General features: G+C 43.0%; 1 protein-coding gene across 11 annotated transcripts in view; it reads left to right on the top strand.

Moving 5' to 3' along the window:
• RNF220 (ring finger protein 220) overlaps nucleotides 1-17,471 on the top strand; it is a 327,427-nt gene that overhangs the window by 241,156 nt on the left and 68,800 nt on the right. For 10 of the 11 annotated variants that reach the window (XM_081195319.1, XM_081195316.1, XM_081195312.1 and 7 more), the window contains one exon: nucleotides 7,443-7,485. In XM_081195319.1, coding sequence (XP_081051445.1) covers nucleotides 7,443-7,485 — 43 coding nt within the window. Of the gene's footprint in view, nucleotides 1-6,519; nucleotides 6,684-7,442; nucleotides 7,486-17,471 lie in introns of those variants that run through there. The other variant, XM_081195314.1, reaches the window with a different exon arrangement.

A 17,471-nucleotide genomic window follows, 5' to 3' on the forward strand; every position in this document is an offset into this window, starting at 1 on the left:
TGCCATTACTAGTTCTTTCAGTGCTGCCATTCAAGTCCTTAACATTTTAGCCTTTTATGTTTTTCAGGGATTATAATATCCCACTTGTTTAATGCATATGTCCTTGCATCTGGGAAATCTTGCCAAAAAAAGTACTATGGTATACAAATGTTAAATAATACCCTTAACAGGTTTGCACCCAGTATAGCTTTCTGGTTCCTAATACTTCTTGGTGCATCTTGGCATAAAATACAGTTGTTAAGTATATAATAATAATAATAATAATAATAATAATATTTATACCCCACCCATCTCTATTTATACCCCACCCATCTCTATTTATAGCCCACCCATCTCTATTTATACCCCACCCATCTCTATTTATACCCCACCCACTCTGGGCGGCTTACAGCATATCTAAAAACATAAAATCTCCCAGTACAGGGCTGCCTTCAGATGTCTTCTAAAAGTTGTCTTCTAAAAGTTATCTCCTTGACATCTGAAGGGAGGGCATTCCGCAGGGAGAGTGCCACTACTGAGAAGGCCCTCTGCCTGGTACCCTGTAACTATTATTGAATAAAGTTAGTTTTAATTTTGATATTATTGTATTTTATAAATGGATGGAAAATAGGACTAAGCATAATGCTCCAATTAGCCAGAAACAAGTCACCACCAGTGGGACTCCATTCTGAAAATCATGTAAATGGAATTTGCAGGTGTAAAAAGTGTTGTAGCCTTGTCAATTTTATTGGTCAGTAAGTTTTGTATAGTTTATTAAGGTGTGAACACAAAGGTTATCTGCTGTACTGTGTCCAAAGCCAATAGAAGGTCACTGTACAACTACAGTTCCTATTAGAGTCTGAAATATGCGCACGCACACATTATGGGGTGCTGCCCATCATCTCCATGGGTATATGGGCTGTACTACTAGTTGGAATGCGGCCAGTGCATAACTGTGCTAATGAATCAGTAGTGGTCTGAGGCTGGGGTGAATGTTTGTGTCTATTGTATGACTAATATATCTAGCATTATATGTCTTTTCTTAATTGTTAGTAGCTCCTGCCATAGTCATAGTTTATATAGTTCAGACTATGCCAGAGATATGAAGTGCTCACACTCTGTACTTTCTGCTAGTTCATGCTCTCAAAAATGAATCAACACTGTTCTGAATATTGTCAAATACAGATAAACATTGCTAATAGTATTCTTCTGTATGCAGTAAGTGATCCCAGTTTGCATTTGATGGCTTTACTTTTCACAACAGGCACTTCATGGAGACTCATAAATTCTTGATGGAGAGGCAAATGGGAATTATAGTTTGCTTTTATAGGGTAGAAGACTGGAGGATGATCCTTTTTTGTATATTTTACTGCTCTAGAATTTGCAGGCCAGAGTAGTACAAAGCAACTCCAGTGTATAACTAGAATATGACTAGGGAAATACACAGGCATCAGAGATAAATCTCCTCTGGGAGCTAATCCAATGGGCTTTATGCAAATAAAATAAAATAAAATTCTCCCCCTGATTCCAAGAGCTGCAAGCTGAGCTTTTCACGTGCTGGATGTGTGCCCTGATTATATATTTCTTTAAAACTGCAGTGCTGGTAATTTTGCATTGCAAGTTCTTTATGGCATTTATGATCTGCTAGGAAATATACTGTATATATTAGTGAGAGATTGGGAAGCAAACTTTTGCTTATGAGGTTGTTCTGAAGGAAATTTCACAAAGTTTGCACTGATAAGCTCTGTTGGTGGCTTAGCAAGGACAGAAACAGTTCACCATTTAGCCCATAGTCACATGAAAACTTAACCTGATGCACCTGCAATTACATGGGGGAGCAATCTGTGATAAAGCAAATATTTCCACATCCCTGCTACCAGAGATATGTAGAGAACATATATTTTATGTGGATAAATGGTGCAATCAGCTGCCATGAGGTTACAAAAGGTAGGTGCAGATTACCATTTACTATGTAATTGCCACTTGCAAACACTACGGCATGCATGTGTTTGCAAGTGGCAATTACATAGTAAATGGTAATCTGCATCTGCACCTACCTTTTGTAAAGCAACAACAGAGCTGTCCTGTCCAAGCTTTCTAAAATTCCTTACAAAATAACCACATGAACCACAGCCATACATCTAGAGCTGTCAGAACTGGGCCATGGGTTGTGGTCTGGAGTTGGGAACATGGACCCAAGGGAAGTGAGGAGGCAGGGTCAGAGAATAAAGACTTAATAGCAATTAGTACCAGAGGTGAAATCAGAAGACAGGACTCAGGAACATAGAGTAATAAGGATCAGAGGACAAAAAAACCAACGCACAGCCAGTAGGAGTCAGGACCATAGTAAAATCAGGATTAGAGGGTAAACCAGAAGGCAGAACTGGGGTATCTCCACATGACCTGTTTATTGAACATTCATCCTTGTTTTACTCTAAGGTGCTACTGGGAGGATTTTTTTTATTTTATTTCATCCTGGTTTGTTTGCATTGATATATGGCTTCCTGTCAATCATTTCCAACACTTTCTAGTGTATTGCCTCATCACTTTTCGCACCACCAAAAGTCCTTTTTCTAAAGTGGGGTTGTTGTGCAAGAGCACCAGAATGCTTTGATCTACTTTAATTGTGCAAACCTAAATTAGCTGGTATGCATTTGAATCTCTCCCGCAAAATACTAACAGTCTGGAATGGATCTTAGTAGAACAAGCAAAGTTCTACTGAGACAAGAAGCCCTCTTGTTTTCCTTCCTGCCCAGGCTTGAATAGTCATTCCGGAAGGTACCTGCCCAAGAAGTTGTAGTGATTTTGCTTGCCACATGGGGTAATTAATGGTCAACAGTTCCTGAAATATGTATTTTGATCTAATTGGATACAAATGTAATATGGTAAAGCAAGGGAAAATTCAGTAGGAACAGAATTAGGAAGTGAAGCATTATTATAAGAGCTGAAAGGTTGATCAGAAAACTAGGATCTAGTCCAAGTTATAATTTGGCAGCCAAAATTAGTTGCTAGCTCTCTCCTACTTGGCTGTTTGGCACCTATACTGCATTTTTCTGTGTTCTTATAGAAAAGGGGAGAAATGTTTTAAGTTAACCGTGTTGTCCCACATGCGTTTGATTTAAACTAGAGTTACAGAAAGGCTACTACAAATATTGTTGTGGAATTATGGTATAAAGAAAAAGAACAGATTATGTTGCAATTGAAACTGTCCCCTCTCCATTTGCAGCTCAGGCCCAGAAGCCTTGAATTGTTTTCAGAGAGAGCAAGTGAAACTGACAGGAAGTTGTTGGGTTTTTTGAGTGATCATGTTGAGTGAAATAGCAATGGCAGGATGGTTAAGGAAAAGAGGTGAAAGGAAGCAGAAATGTAGGTAGGTAGGTAAATGAGAGGTTTGAAGTTGCTCTGGCTGCATTAATCTGACATCTCCTGAGTAACACAAGGAGAACAGTATTGCTTTTTGAAAATGGAATTTTTATGCTGTGTCCTTTCTTCCCAGCTTTCTGCATAAGAATAGGATTAATGACATGACTGTTTCTTGACAAAAAGAAAGAACTGTCCCAGTTAAAGAGTATGTTAGCATTCTAACACAGAGAATCAATTTAGGTCAGGTCCTAGAAAATATTGGAGCATTCCTATCTCTCCTTGTAATAAATGTGAAATGAGGATGCTAAGCACTAGACAGAGTCAGGTTCCAATATTCCAGACCAGGGTTTGGATAGTAAGTAGAGTGGAGCTGCTTGGTAAAAGTGCAATTTGCCTGAAGAAAAATCCATTAAAAATAGGATTTCACCCTCTCTCTAGGCAGTCAAACTGAGAGGAGGAGCCAATCTCATTCAGTCCAGGTACATTCTGCCTTTGGCAGAATCAGTAGGCTATAGCTCCTTCTGTAAATGTGCCGGCCCATGTTCCCTCCACCTTCCATAGATATTGCCAGCATGTACAGTACTAATCAGGCCATTAAAATATGCTTACATTATCCAGTTTATTACAGAGATTTGTTTTTGCTTTGCACAAGTACACACAATGCCTTTGCTGGTTGCTGGCTGGTCTTTATATGGGCTGATCTTGTCTTCCAAAGATTCATAATACACACATCCTTTGAAGATGTGCTTAAACAGTAGAGTGAAGGAATTCCCTATGGTACTCCCTAAACTCCAAGATACGTTACAGTATTTTGCACCCAGAAATATAAAGACTAGTATATTGTGATGTGCTGCATTCTTGCACTAGTCACTGAGGGATAGTCCATTGGCAACTCAAGTGCATCAGATAATGTGGATAAAGCTTCTAAAGAAGAGGCTCAGTGTACTAGAACGAAGCTGCCAGCCGAGACTTCACTTGAAACAATTGCCCTCCTCCTCTCTCCTCAAAACCTCAATAATATGTATTTTACTACTTGTTTTAGCTTACAAACTAATGTCTTAACATCTGTGAAATATAAAGCATTTCATTCATATATCAGTTTGTGACAGATGCAAGGCATTCACTGTTTCTTAAAATCAGTGCAGACTTAGCATACAGAGGTGCTAATTAGGAATATAAATAGACAGACAGTTGAGATTGCCCAAAATACTTGATTTTTCTTTTCCCCCCTTCAAAATCATGCTGTCTACTTCTGTGCATATTGACCTAAGATATCTTATCTGCAATTGACCCCAGTGAATTATAATGAATGGAAATGGGAACAGACTACAATAAATAATTAGTAATCTCTCATTTAAGACTGTACAGCTAGTGTCCCCACCTTGTAGGGGAGCTGTGCAAGAGAGATCAAAATGAGTTAAAAAGTATAAAATAGCAGAGAGATCAGAAGGGTGCAGACCTGTCCCAAATTTCATCCCTTAAGTTATGTATTTACTGAAAAGAAACATGGAAAAGCCCGGTATATTGAAATAATTCAAAAGCTTAGGAAAAAAGCATTTCGAGAGGCTTACGGTTTTTAAAGGTTGGGTTTTTTTAAAGCAATTTAGGCCTCAGGATTGCAACACTGTCACACATGTTTGCCTTTAAACACTTGGATAGTCTTTGATGGCTTCAGCAGGATTGCTAATAGGATCAAAGTGAATCACTTCCCTTAAGTGTTTGCAGGATGTGGACCCTGGTTGGCAGGATAAAGGCCATTTTATAGATTTATCATTCTTGCAATCACTGACTGTGACTTTAGAGTCATAAAAGAATAAAATAATGACTGCTTTGTCCAATAACATGTTGTATTTGGTAAGGTTTTATCTTCATTTCATCCCTATAGAGAACTTCAGCTCATCACTGCCTTTTGACAGGAAAAGGGAGGAATGCTTATGTTTCTAGGAGTCTACAAGACCTGCACACACCACTTTTTGTTAGCCCTTTTTATTATACATGCACACAACAGATAAAATACTAAGTATTTCACATAGCTTAATAAAACGCCAGACTTTCCACACATGCCAAGAACAATTTACTGGATGTGATTCTTGCAACGTACAGTCATGCCTATAGCATTTCTTAGAAAAGTGGTGCCTCTCAGAATGGAGACAACATCAATTTGTCAAGAGGGGTACCTTTATACAGTTGCAGCTTGTGTGCAAGTGTGCACTGCTGGGTTGTTTTTCCTCTGCTTAGCCTCACAACTATTACTGCTGAGGGTTCTTAAGGTTCAAAGTTACGGAGCTGCTTATACCTGGGAAGTTACTTTATTGGTGCAGGGCACCCAAAAAGGCAGCTTGTCTTCTACAGAAAGTTGGTGTGGGTTCCTGCACTTTTTGTGATAGAAATAAGCCGTGCTTTTTTTTCTTCTAAAAAAATGTTTAGGGGTACCCTCATTTTCCTACTCATATTGAAATACTGCCCCTCAATGAGGCCAAACTTAGATTCACAAAATGTTTAGGGGTATGCGAACCCCTGCAACCCCCAGAAGAACTGGGTATAAGCTTGAACTTTCTGTTTACAAGGGAGACAATATCGGGGTACTTCTGTCCCTGCTAATTGCAGAGTTACCTTTCCAAATTTTGTTAGCTTGAGCGGCTAGCTTGCCATTTTTCTGCTCATTTCTCAAAGTCTCTGCAAGTTAAATTTCTGCTTGGGGAGCAGAATGCATCTTGTCTGTAGTTGTACAGGAATGTATGTACACGTATGAACACTTAAGACACAGGGAGGCAGCCTTGATGTGACGACAGGGGTGTTGCACGCATTTAGCAGTGTCCCTGTTTCCTTCGCCGACTTGCCGGAGGATTTGCTTGCTTAAAAGAATGTACCTTCCGTGCTTCTCTTCAAAACACAGACGTCCGCTAAGGGGGCAGATTTTGGGGGAGACGCCGAGCGACGGGAGAGGAAGTGCTGCTTTGTGCCGGGGACGTTTATAGCCCAGCGTGGGGATATGGGGAGTGAGCAGTTGCGTCTCGGGCATCCGACTCCTGGTGGTGTTAGAGGAGGGGCTGAGGGAGATCGCATCAAGCTGGGTGGTATTTGCGGCGCGAAGAAGGAAGCGTGGTAGCAAAAGAAAAAGTCCCGAGTCCCAGACCGCTCTTTGCCGCCCCGTTGCCATGAGAACAGCTTCCTCCCCCTGAACTCTCACCCCGCGCAGGCGCCTGGTCACATGATCGGAGCTAACATGGCGGCGGCCGCTGTTATGGGGAGCTGATTGCAGGTGCCGGGGCCGTTGCCTGCATCCGCCCTCATCCCCGGCCATGCAGAGCGAGAGAAGGGAACCCGGTGGTCGAGAAGAGGTGCGAGCGGGGCGCGTCTGAGAGGCCGGAGCGTCTCTGGGGCCGGAGGCGCTAGGGCAGGAGATGGGGCTTGTTTACATCCGAACGGGGGTTGGGCCATCATCCCTGAGGTGGGAGGGGTCTGCTTATATCCATATCCATAAACTTGGAGGGTGCATTTTTTTTCATTTAAGGACGAGGCATACCCTCCTCCCCTCTTCGGGGCCGTGCAGAACGGCTTTGTTTATCTAAGGATGACACCGGGTCCCTGGAGGGGAAAGGCCAGGAGGAGGTTGTTTATCTTTGGTATCTAGGAAATAAGGGCAATACAGGTATACTTGTTCATTTGTAGGGAGATTAATTTATAGCTAAGCCAAAGCCAGACAGCATGCTGCAGGCTGCTTTTCCCCGTATAGTGGTCTTGTAGGCTGAGGAATTAGAGAGTGGGGAAGTGGTATGGAACCTTGCAAGCAGCCTACATTTGGGGTGCTGTGGATATCTATATTTGGACAACAGCCAAGTCAGAGGACATGTGGGTGTATTTGTGTTTGAAGAAGTTATCTGAGGAAGATTAAATTGTGGTATTGGTTTGAATTGGTAAATATAGGCAACACCCAAAAGGGAAGTTTGTCAGGTAGATGAGAGTGCTGTGGTGGATTTTTCTAATCTAATTACCCCATACACTCCCTAAGACTGCTTCTCAGAATGGGGTAAATAACTCTGTGGTTTTCTCACCAGCAAGTTTCTAATGCTTTTCTGCTCCTGATCTTCTCTTAACAGACCTTCTTGCGAGTGAGGGCAAACAGACAGACCCGGCTGAATGGTGAGTGCAGCAGAAATCCTGTACCATTTTCCCCCTTGTTCCAAGATGAAGCCTTTCATTATCTGGGCCTAACAAGTATAATGCTTCCTTTCTTTACAAGATTCCTGAACTAAATATGCCCCAAAGGGTTAAAGCTTCAAATCAATCATTTGTATTCCTAACACATTTTGTTCCTCTCTGAACCCTGTCTTAAGTTGCTGCCCCTGGGTTACATTTATGTAGGCCTCCCAATGACATTGCTTTTCAGGCAGCTTGCAAACATAAAATATAATGTGGTAAAACAACAATTGCAGGAAAATATTGTCAGCAAAGGTAAGAGAGAGAATCATTTACTCAGCATTATTAAAAACACACTATCTGGAAGCAGTAGATTACAGTTCAAAACTTTAAATAATCACAGATCTGAAAATACTTGGGATATTTTTTTTAAAAAGTATTTTACTTGGCATTGAAATGGCCATAAAGAGGTGGCAAGCAGGCCTCTCTGAGGAGGGCATGCCACAATTGGGGTACCACCACTTCTTGTTAAATGGCCTGATTGATATTGCAAAGGAGAAAATATCAATGCCAAATAGAAGAATTATTTTACTGCTTGCCGTTTTAGAAATAATGATTTTCTTATGGGTGTAATGAGATTAGTCTTTTTCCCCAATGGCATTGTTTTCACTTGCTTACCTGGTATAATCTCCAGCTGTCAACAATACCTGCTTACAGCTAAAAAATACATACAACTATAATTCCTGTTTGTTTCATTTATTACAACTTTTTTTTAATTCCACCTTTCTTTCAACACCCTCCCCCAATGCTGTTTTGAAACAATGTGCAGGATAAAGGCCTTTAATATCTCACCTGGTTATATGGACCTGATACCTCAGTAATTTGCAACTTGGAGCTGAACCTAACTATTACTACTGTGTATGTAATAGCAGATTCCATAATTTTTGGTCTTAGGATAGACCTGCCTTCAGAGAAGTAATTAATTCAAGATGTATTTTGTAATTTTTATCCAATAGTACGTAAAACACAGTGTATTGTCACTAAGCAGGAATAATTTTTCAAATATTTTATATAGTGACCCTTTATTTTAATTGATTCTACTTCCACTGCCAGTGAACAGAAAAACGGTGTACTTTTATCATCTTTAATTTGGTCAAGAGTAAAGATTATGAAAATTCATCCCTGAAAAATTAAGAGCAACTTTAAATTATCCTGACAGTGCAAGAGGAAATTTTCCTTGAATTCTTCAATGCCAACAAGATTCAGAGTTGTAACATACTATGTTGGATAAAAGGAGAGAGCTCTTGAATTAATGAGGACTGTGCACTATGTAGTGAATACACGTGATCTGACTTTCACATACACAACTACAATATATTTCTGCTACTGAATAATTCTGGGATATGATTAATGAATACAATTGCAGTATTCTATTGATCATCTTGCAAACATTTCCTTAGGGCACTTGGAGCTATTACTGGAAATGATTATAGCAGAAATGCTAATATTTTTCAAAAGAACATGATCATTTTTGAAAGCAGACCTAGGTTTTGCCAAATATATTGTATGTTGGCTGTATTTGGACATAATGCTAAACCAGCATTCCCCAACTGGTTGCCTCCAAATGCTTTCAGCTTCATTTCCCATCTTCCCCAACCACTGAGTACGCTGGCTGGGGTTAATGGGAGTTGGCATTCAAAGAATCTGGTGAGCATCAGATTGGAGAAGGCTGTGCTAAACCATGAACTTGCATTATAAGAAGAAACCTCAGTAAACCTTGGGCCAGTATACCCAACCCTCCCCTCTGACTTGGCTATAACAGGAAGATCATCACCAGTTTAACATGTTGTGTAAACCATAAGCTGTCATTAGTTTTAACTGTGGTTGGCTTAAATAAATTATCATCACAGACGTATGATATGAAGTTGTCTTGTTTCCACTAACTATAGTTTGACCTAGTTCAGAGGATACAGCAATCTACAATGCATCTAAAACCAGCATTGAAAGTTTCCAAACTCTTTTGCATGGCTGTGGTAGTGATAGGGGCATGAGTCCTGGGCAACCTGTTGTTCGTTCTCACAATGCTAAAGTGTGGTTTAATATTGCATCTATACCATTTCATTGTCTCTGTGTTAGATCATTGTGAGTGTTTGGTGTCCCAGCATAAACGCATCACTTGCTCTTCTTCCTCATAATCTTTACTAACTGCTGTGTTGTGTTAGTTGTATATCTTATGGTATTTGAAGAACAGCTAAAGTTATAGGATAGTTGGGAGTCTAAAAGCAGCAAGGAAAAGACTGGAGCTTGGGTCTTAAGTTCTACAGTGCTTTGATTTTGCTTTGATTTGTTAAGTCACATAACATACAAGATTCACATTCCTCTTTCAGTCCCCCACCCCACCTTTTCTATGTACATGAACACCATTACAGTTTCATTCTTTGGAATACTGTTATTAGTCAAGCAGAACTAGCCCAGCCATAAGCTTAAGTAACAAGAATGATTATCTGCCTAGGATTAGCAATATATGAGTAGTTCAGAATCCTTCAGTTGGAGATTGCTTTACACTTGCTAAACAACTTAATCAACTCTTGCATTTTTGTTCATCCTTCCTTCAGGTTATTTTTAGTCTAGATTGGCACTTTCTGTAGACATAGGCAGTTCATTTATCTTTTTACTTTGGGGTTCCACTGAACTCTTGGGATAGAAATCTGTCATTGAGACTGTATTTTGCCACACCACTGTTTCCAAAGTCTCTCTCTCTTTGTAGTCTTTTACAAGGGCTTGGTCAAGATGTCTTTGAAGATCCAGGTGTGGTAAAATTCTCTTTGCAGATCCTCCCCTTCAACTAACTCATTTTTTTGGAAAATCAGTAACACTTCCAGCAACACAGAGGTTATTGTAAAGAGAATAGAAATCAACTGATCTCTGCTGAGTGGAGGAAGTGAGTAGATTAGCTTGCTGTTCCTCTCTCTATACTTTATGTGAATTGGCTAATGTCTGTACCTTGGAGAGTGCTGTTGCAAACTCATTCCCATGGAGACACTATAAAACAGAGTATTGGATTAGATGGGCTTTTGGCCTGATTCAGGAGGACTGTTATTATGGTTTCAGCTGATGGTCTAAAGCTGATGGAAGGCACTCTGTGCCACTGAAGTCACCTGAGCCTCAAGGGACAGCAAAGGATCCAGAAGCACCACCAAGCTATGTATCCGCTCCTTGAGGGGGAGTATAACCCCATCAAGAGCAGGCAGCCTCCCATTCATCTAGTCTAAGGAACTACCCACTAACAATGCCTCTGCCTTATCTGGACTGAGGTTCAGTTTATTGGCTCTCACCCAGTCCATTACCGAGGCAAGACAACAGTCCAGCACATCCACTGCCACACCTGCAGATATAAAGGAGCAGCAGAGCTGTAAGTCATCATCAGATTGCTGATAACGTACTTCAAAACTCTGGATAACCCCAGTCAGCAGTTTCATGCAGATGTTAAAAAGCATAGGGAATAAAATTGAACCCTGAGGAACCCCACACTGAAGGGTTGAAAGGACATTGTTAAAAGGACATTGTGTGAGGACATTGCTAAAGAGCACTTCCCAAACATCACCCTCTGGAAACAACAATCCAAGTAGGACCAGAATCACTGCAAATTGGTGCCACCCACCCCTATCTCGGACAGCTGCTCTAAAAGGATACTATGTGTGATGGTATCGAAAGAAGCTGAGAGATCAAGGAGAATTAACAGGAACACATTTCCCCTGCTTTTCTCCTGACAGAGATCATTCAGTGTGACCATAGCAGTTTCTGTGCCAAAACTGGACCTAACCATCATTTGAAATGGATCTAGAAAATCAGGTGAATAGGAGGCTTTGCCTGTACTGGATATTGCATAAGATAAAACTTACTTTTATGTTTCTTTTGTTTGTTTCTACTCTCTATTCCATGACTTGGTCAAAGGCCGTAGAAGGTCCTTTATGAGAAGCCATGTTAGAAGAGTGCTAGTTTTTTTGGTGGGTTTTTTAAAAAAGTGGGATACAATTCTACGCAGATCACAATAGCTGACTCTCTTCATTTTCCTGTGCCTCAAATAATTTAGCAAATAGTGATAGCTGCAAAAGGTGCACCACCTCTTTATTAGCAGAATCAGAGGTGTTGGAAAGATATGTCTTTGAAAAATCTTTGACCTTGATATTGCTTTCCACTTAGAGTAGTTGTATGCAAAGATGGGTGTTTTAAATTACACATATCAAGGGGTGCAACAGCAGATCTTTAAGGATGGGAAGCTTCACATGAGACAGTCCTTCATGTAGCTTGGTTTCAAGCCGTTTAGAGTTTTATAGGTAACAACCAGCACTTTGAATTACCGTATTTTTCGCCCTATAGGACGTACTTTTTCCCCTCCAAAAATGAAGGGGAAATGTATGTGCATCCTATGGGGCGAATGCAGGCTTTCGCTGAAGCCTGGAGAGCAAGAGGGGTCGGTGCGCACCGATCCCTCTCGCTCTCCAGGCTTCAGGAAGCTATCCGCAAGCCGTGGGAGCCCGTGGGAGTTCCTCCCGGGCTCCCACCCTTGCGCAGCGCTGCCTGCACCCCGAAGCCCTGGTACGCTGAGCAGTCGCCCCGGGGCTTCGGGTAGCTCTGCGCAAGCCACGGGAGGGCTCCCCCGGCTTGCGCAGCGCTGCCTCTTACTTGGAAGCTACCCGAAGCGACTGCTCATCGCGCCGGGGCTTCGAGATAAGAGGCAGCGTTGCGCAAGCCGCTAAAGGTGCCCGCCGAGTCCCACGGTCACAGGCTTCATCCGCCTGTGATTTTCAGAAGGGTCCCCGCTACGCCGCAGGGGGAAAGACCCGTTTCTTGCGGAGCTTGTCCAGTTCAGAGGGAGTCCGCCATCACCGGAGGCGCCACCCCGGAAGTCTGCTCAGTGCTGCCTCTTATCCCGAAGCCCCGGCGAGCTGAGCAGTCGCGCCGGGGCTTCGGGTAGCTCTGCGCAAGCCGCGGGAGGGCTCCCCCGGCTTGCGCAGCGCTGCCTCTTATCCCGAAGCCCCCACGTGCTCAGCAGTCACGCCGGGGCTTCGGGTAGCTCTGTGGAAGCCGCGGGGGGGCTCCCCCGGCTTGCGCAGTGCTGCCTCTTATCCCGAAGTCCCGGCGCGCTCAGCAGTCGCGCCGGGGCTTCGGGTAGCTCTGCGCAAGCCGCGGGAGGGCTCCCCCGGCTTGCGCAGCGCTGCCTGTTATCCCGAAGTCCCGGCGCGCTGAGCAGTCGCGCCGGGGCTTCGGGTAGCTCTGTGCAAGCCGCGGGAGGGCTCCCCCGGCTTGCGCAGCGCTGCCTCTTATCTGGAAGCTACCCGAAGCGACTGCTCATCGCGCCGGGGCTTCAGGATAAGAGGCAGCACTGCGCAAGCCGCGGGAGGGCTCCCCTGGCTTGCGCTGCCTCTTATCCCGAAGTCCCGGCACGCTCAGCAGTCGCGCCGGGGCTTCGGGTAGCTCTGTGCAAGCAGCGGGAGGGCTCCCACGGCTTGCGGAGAGCATCTGTTCTGGGGGCTGGGGTCGGGGGAAGCTCGGGCTTCCCCCGCCCCAGCCTAGTGTCTTGGGGGGGGGGATAAAAAAAAATTCTTTATTTCCCCCCCCAAAAAACTAGGTGCGTCTTATGGGCTAGTGCGCCCTATGGGGCGAAAAATACGGTATGTTCTGAAATGGATTGGAAATTAATGTTGCTGATGGAATAAAAGGTTCACATGATCCCATCACTTTGAAGTGATGAAGAACCAATGTGATCATTCCTCAAATACAATCATGCACACTCTACCAAACATGGGACCTTCATTTTTACTTCATGAAAATAAACTCTAGTTTGCCCAGTAACTCTCAAACCTTGCTTCAAGCTGTCAGTCATGAACATTTCAGTTTGTTTTTGTGTTTGACTTGGACCAATCCCAATGTTGGAAAGAAAAAAAGACAATTTTGTCCAGTGCTCAGATCCCTATATTCCCATAATTATTCACATAAATTGCCATGGCTATTTGTCACAAAAAAAAATAATCTTATAGACTCTTAAAAAACAACCACCTCTAGAGTTAAAAAGAAAAGAAAGAATGGAAGAAAGCATGCAAAATGTATATAATGTGAGAGAAAAATGAAAGGCCTAGTTATAAGAATGCCCAAATAATGTAAATATCACTCTATTAATTAGTTGTAAAGTAACATGTTTTAGTGGTCACATTTGCACCAAGTTTTAGAAAATATATGAAAAACTATTAATGAAGAAAAATATACAAAAATTAAATATTTGGCATTTTTAAATGATTAAATTAAAAAATTGGCATTTTAAATTATTTAAATCAATTCACCCTGACTAAAGTAGGTCTTAATATCCAGAAATCCTCATGCATCTCACAACAAACTGTTCAGGTACCTTGTTAGACCTCATATCAGCACTGTACTTGGGACATGCATGCAGTCTTGTCCAGCACAAAAAACTGAAATTGAGAGGACTTGAACCAGTAATGATTGGCAAGTGGTCAGGACTGAGTGAGGAATCTGCCAGCATTGCATCTTTAGCAGCAGCAGGCTGATGGAATCTGCTCTAGAAGCTTCAGGATGAATAAATGGATAGAAGAAACAAGTTAGGGGGTTAGAAGTGATATTGACTGGGCCTCTTTAGCATAACTGGGTGTCAGTAACATAAAAGATCGAGACTAAGCATTAGTTCTTCTATCTGCAATACCTCAAGGACCACCTCTCTCCATATGAACTTACTTGGACCCTGAGATCATTTTCTGAGGCCCTTCTTCGTGTGCCTCCTCCCCAAGAGGTCTGAAGGGTGGCAACACGAGAAGGAGCCTTTTCTGCAGTGGCTCCCCATTTGTGGAATGCTTGCCTCAGACTGGCACCTTCATTATACACTTTTAGGAGCCAGGTGAAAATGTTCTTTAACCAGGCCTTTGGCTGATTGACATCTGATGCTCTTTAAAAGTGTGTGTTGGAAGTGGGGATTATTGAGTTGTTTGTGTTTTTATTATATATTTTGTGTCTTTTATGTTGTGATTTTATGTTGTGAACCGCCCTGAGATCTACAGGTATAGGGTGGTATACATTTTATAAATAAATAAATTGGATCGACAAAATAGAGGCTGTCACAGATGAGTGCTCAATGTGGAAGGGCAGGTCTCCCCCTGTATTTTAGGGTCCAGGCATAATAGTGCAGCTGAAGTAACTTTCTACTGCAACTCAAAGGCCAAAGTCAGTGTAGTCTAGGGTGAGCCATGGCCATAATGAAGAGGGAAATTTGGCAAGATAGATTGCTTGCACTGGCATCATGAGTGTAATATAAGTGGCTTCCTTGCATCCTGGGTGGGAACTGGAAAAAAAAAACTTTTTTTAGAAGAGTTCCGCAATGAGGGACATTTAAGTGAAAGTCTTTTTTTCATGCTGTTTTATATTCAGATTTATTTTTTTAAAAAAAGCCCTGTGACTTAAGGGTAAGGAAAAATCAACCCAGCCCCCCTCTTTGCTCCTGCGACAGGAATACAGGGGAGAAGGATTAGCGAGCTAATTAGAAATGATTGCATCTATCAGCACTAATTAACAATACTGTGGTCTCACTTGTGTGTTCTTTTGAGCTGTTCTCCTTCGGGACAGCTCAGCAGTTGCCCCCCTTCCTCTGGGGCTCCTCCATCCCTCCTACGTTGATTAGAAGTGATAGTTGAGCTCTATAGTAGCAATTGAAAATTCTGTTCAGTGGCTTTCAAACAGCCCCCGTTTTTTCTCTCTCACACTCCAGATCCACCTCTGCCAGTATCAAGCTACTGCAAAAGGTGTTGGAACAGAAACTTTTTGTTAGCTCTTCTTCACTCCATTTACACTTCTGTTCATGCTGCTCTTATTTTGTGAGCAAAACAATTTTTCTTTGCCCAGTGTCTCATGGGTCTCTAAGGTGGACTGTGTTGCTTAAAGCCCCTAATGCTCTTATTTGCTGGATGTTGTAGAAAAGTTTGCCAGCTGAGGCACAAAGATCCTTTGCATTAGTACTGTGTGTGTGTCATGATAGCACACAAGCAATGATGGCAGAAAAATCTGCTGATGTATAACCGGTTCAAAAATATTAAGGATCAATATAATGACAGTTCTAAAAATTTTGCAAGGGCGCTTAAAATTCAAGTTTAGTTTTTCATTAAGTGGACTTTTAAGTTTATAGAAATGATTATTCATGGACCCTGAGTTTTTATGAAGTGGTTTTCAAGTTCTGTTTCAGTTATTCTCACACCAGACTTATGGAATAAGTTACATTATGTCCATAGGGTTTGCAGTAAAATGTTTTACAAATCGTGCCACTGGGAGTCAACTGGGAATGTTGCCCCAGCTGCTCCTTGAGGGCAATGAGAAATATTTTTGAAATCCAGGTGGTTCAAACCATGCCTCATACATCTTGAGGATCTGAGAGAGTATGACATCGGAGGGGAGTCGTTGTTGGCTCTGGATTTGGTAGTTAAGACCCACAAATGCAAGTCAGGTGGGTAAGACATACAGATTTAGGACAGATTTGCAAATCACATTCCTTGGGTGAATTAGGATTACCTTCACTTGCCAAAGTGAGAGAGCCCTGTGTGCAGCTTCTTGTGGGAGGGCTCTTGCTTCCACCTTGGAGAAAATGGGAAAGAAAAGTCCAAGAAAGCAACCTCTCTAACGAGAGACCTGCCGAAGATGGAGCTACAGTCAGGAGACAGTGCCTGAAACTGTTTCCTCTTCCTCGTTTCCCAGAGGTGTGAGAGAAATAGTTAGGTTTGCCCCATCCAGAATCGACTATCTCTCTTCAGAAGGCTGCATCAACTCTTCTCATTCCTGTACTCATTCCCACATGCCAGAAAAGAGCTTTGTTATTCTAAACACAGTGCGCTAGCTGTTTAGACTTGCCCTCTTTTGTCTTCCTTTCCCTGCTGGAGAAGGGGGGACAGAAACTTTTGAGTCCTCTTAGCTCCACTTCAGGTATGATGGAGTTGGCTTTTTTGTTTCTTGAGAGAGTGTTTTAGTTCTAAGTATAGGAGGGAGAAAGTGGGCAGGTGCCCATTAGCACTACACTGTATAAATAGCCTAGGATAATGGTAGCTGCACCTCTCTGCCCTGTGTTCTTCAAGTGGGGAGAGGAGCTCTAGAGCAGTGTTTCCCAACCACTGTTCCGCGGCACACTAGTGTGCCGCGAGATGTTGCCTGGTGTGCCACGAGATGTTGCCTGGAGGGAGGCGGGCGAGTCGAGCGGCGAGAGGCGGGGCGGCGGCGGCGGCGAGGAGAGGCCGCCCAGCGCGGGGCTCTCACCGTCTGCCTGCCTGGCTGCCTGCAAGCTCGGCGGGCAGCGCCTCCGTCCGCAGCGCCCGCCTCGCGGCTCTCATTCCCTGCCCCTGCCAAAGCTCACCCAGCCAAGCCGCGCTCTCCTTCCTGCCTCGCTTTGCTGCCTCCTCCCCCCCCCACCCCCAAAGCTTGGAGGTTCCCCGGCAAGGTGGAGGGAAAAAATTAAAACTTACACTTTCGTGCGTCCCTCCCGGCGTGACGCTGCACGCTGACGTCACGGGGCTGTAATGGTGGTGTGCCTCGAGATTTTTTTCATCAAACAAGTGTGCCTTTGCCCAAAAAAGGTTGGGAAACACTGCTCTAGAGTAGTTGGAGTGAGGATAGTGGGGGTGACTCAGGCAAATGGATTGCAGGTGGATGTCTGATCCTCCTCTGCTGATTAACTAGCCTGTATAGCCAGTCTTATTGCCAGCCCAAAGTGTTTGAATTTGCTTATATGTTAACTCCAGAGAAAAAGGCCCCAAACAGAAAAAAATTTAATACCTTTATTGAGTCAACATTGGTCTGGTTAAAAGCTTTTGCTGGGTTCCTGTATTGCCTCCTTGGATTATGACTAAAAGCCTACCCTGCTTATGGCATTTGTCTTACTTTCCAGTGCCTCCCTTAATTTAGTTTTTGGGCCCTTTCTTCCCACTTGGTGTGTGCAGCATCTC

Source organism: Podarcis bocagei (genome assembly GCF_964188305.1).
Source record: "Podarcis bocagei genome assembly, chromosome: 5".
Lineage (NCBI taxonomy): Eukaryota > Metazoa > Chordata > Lepidosauria > Squamata > Lacertidae > Podarcis > Podarcis bocagei.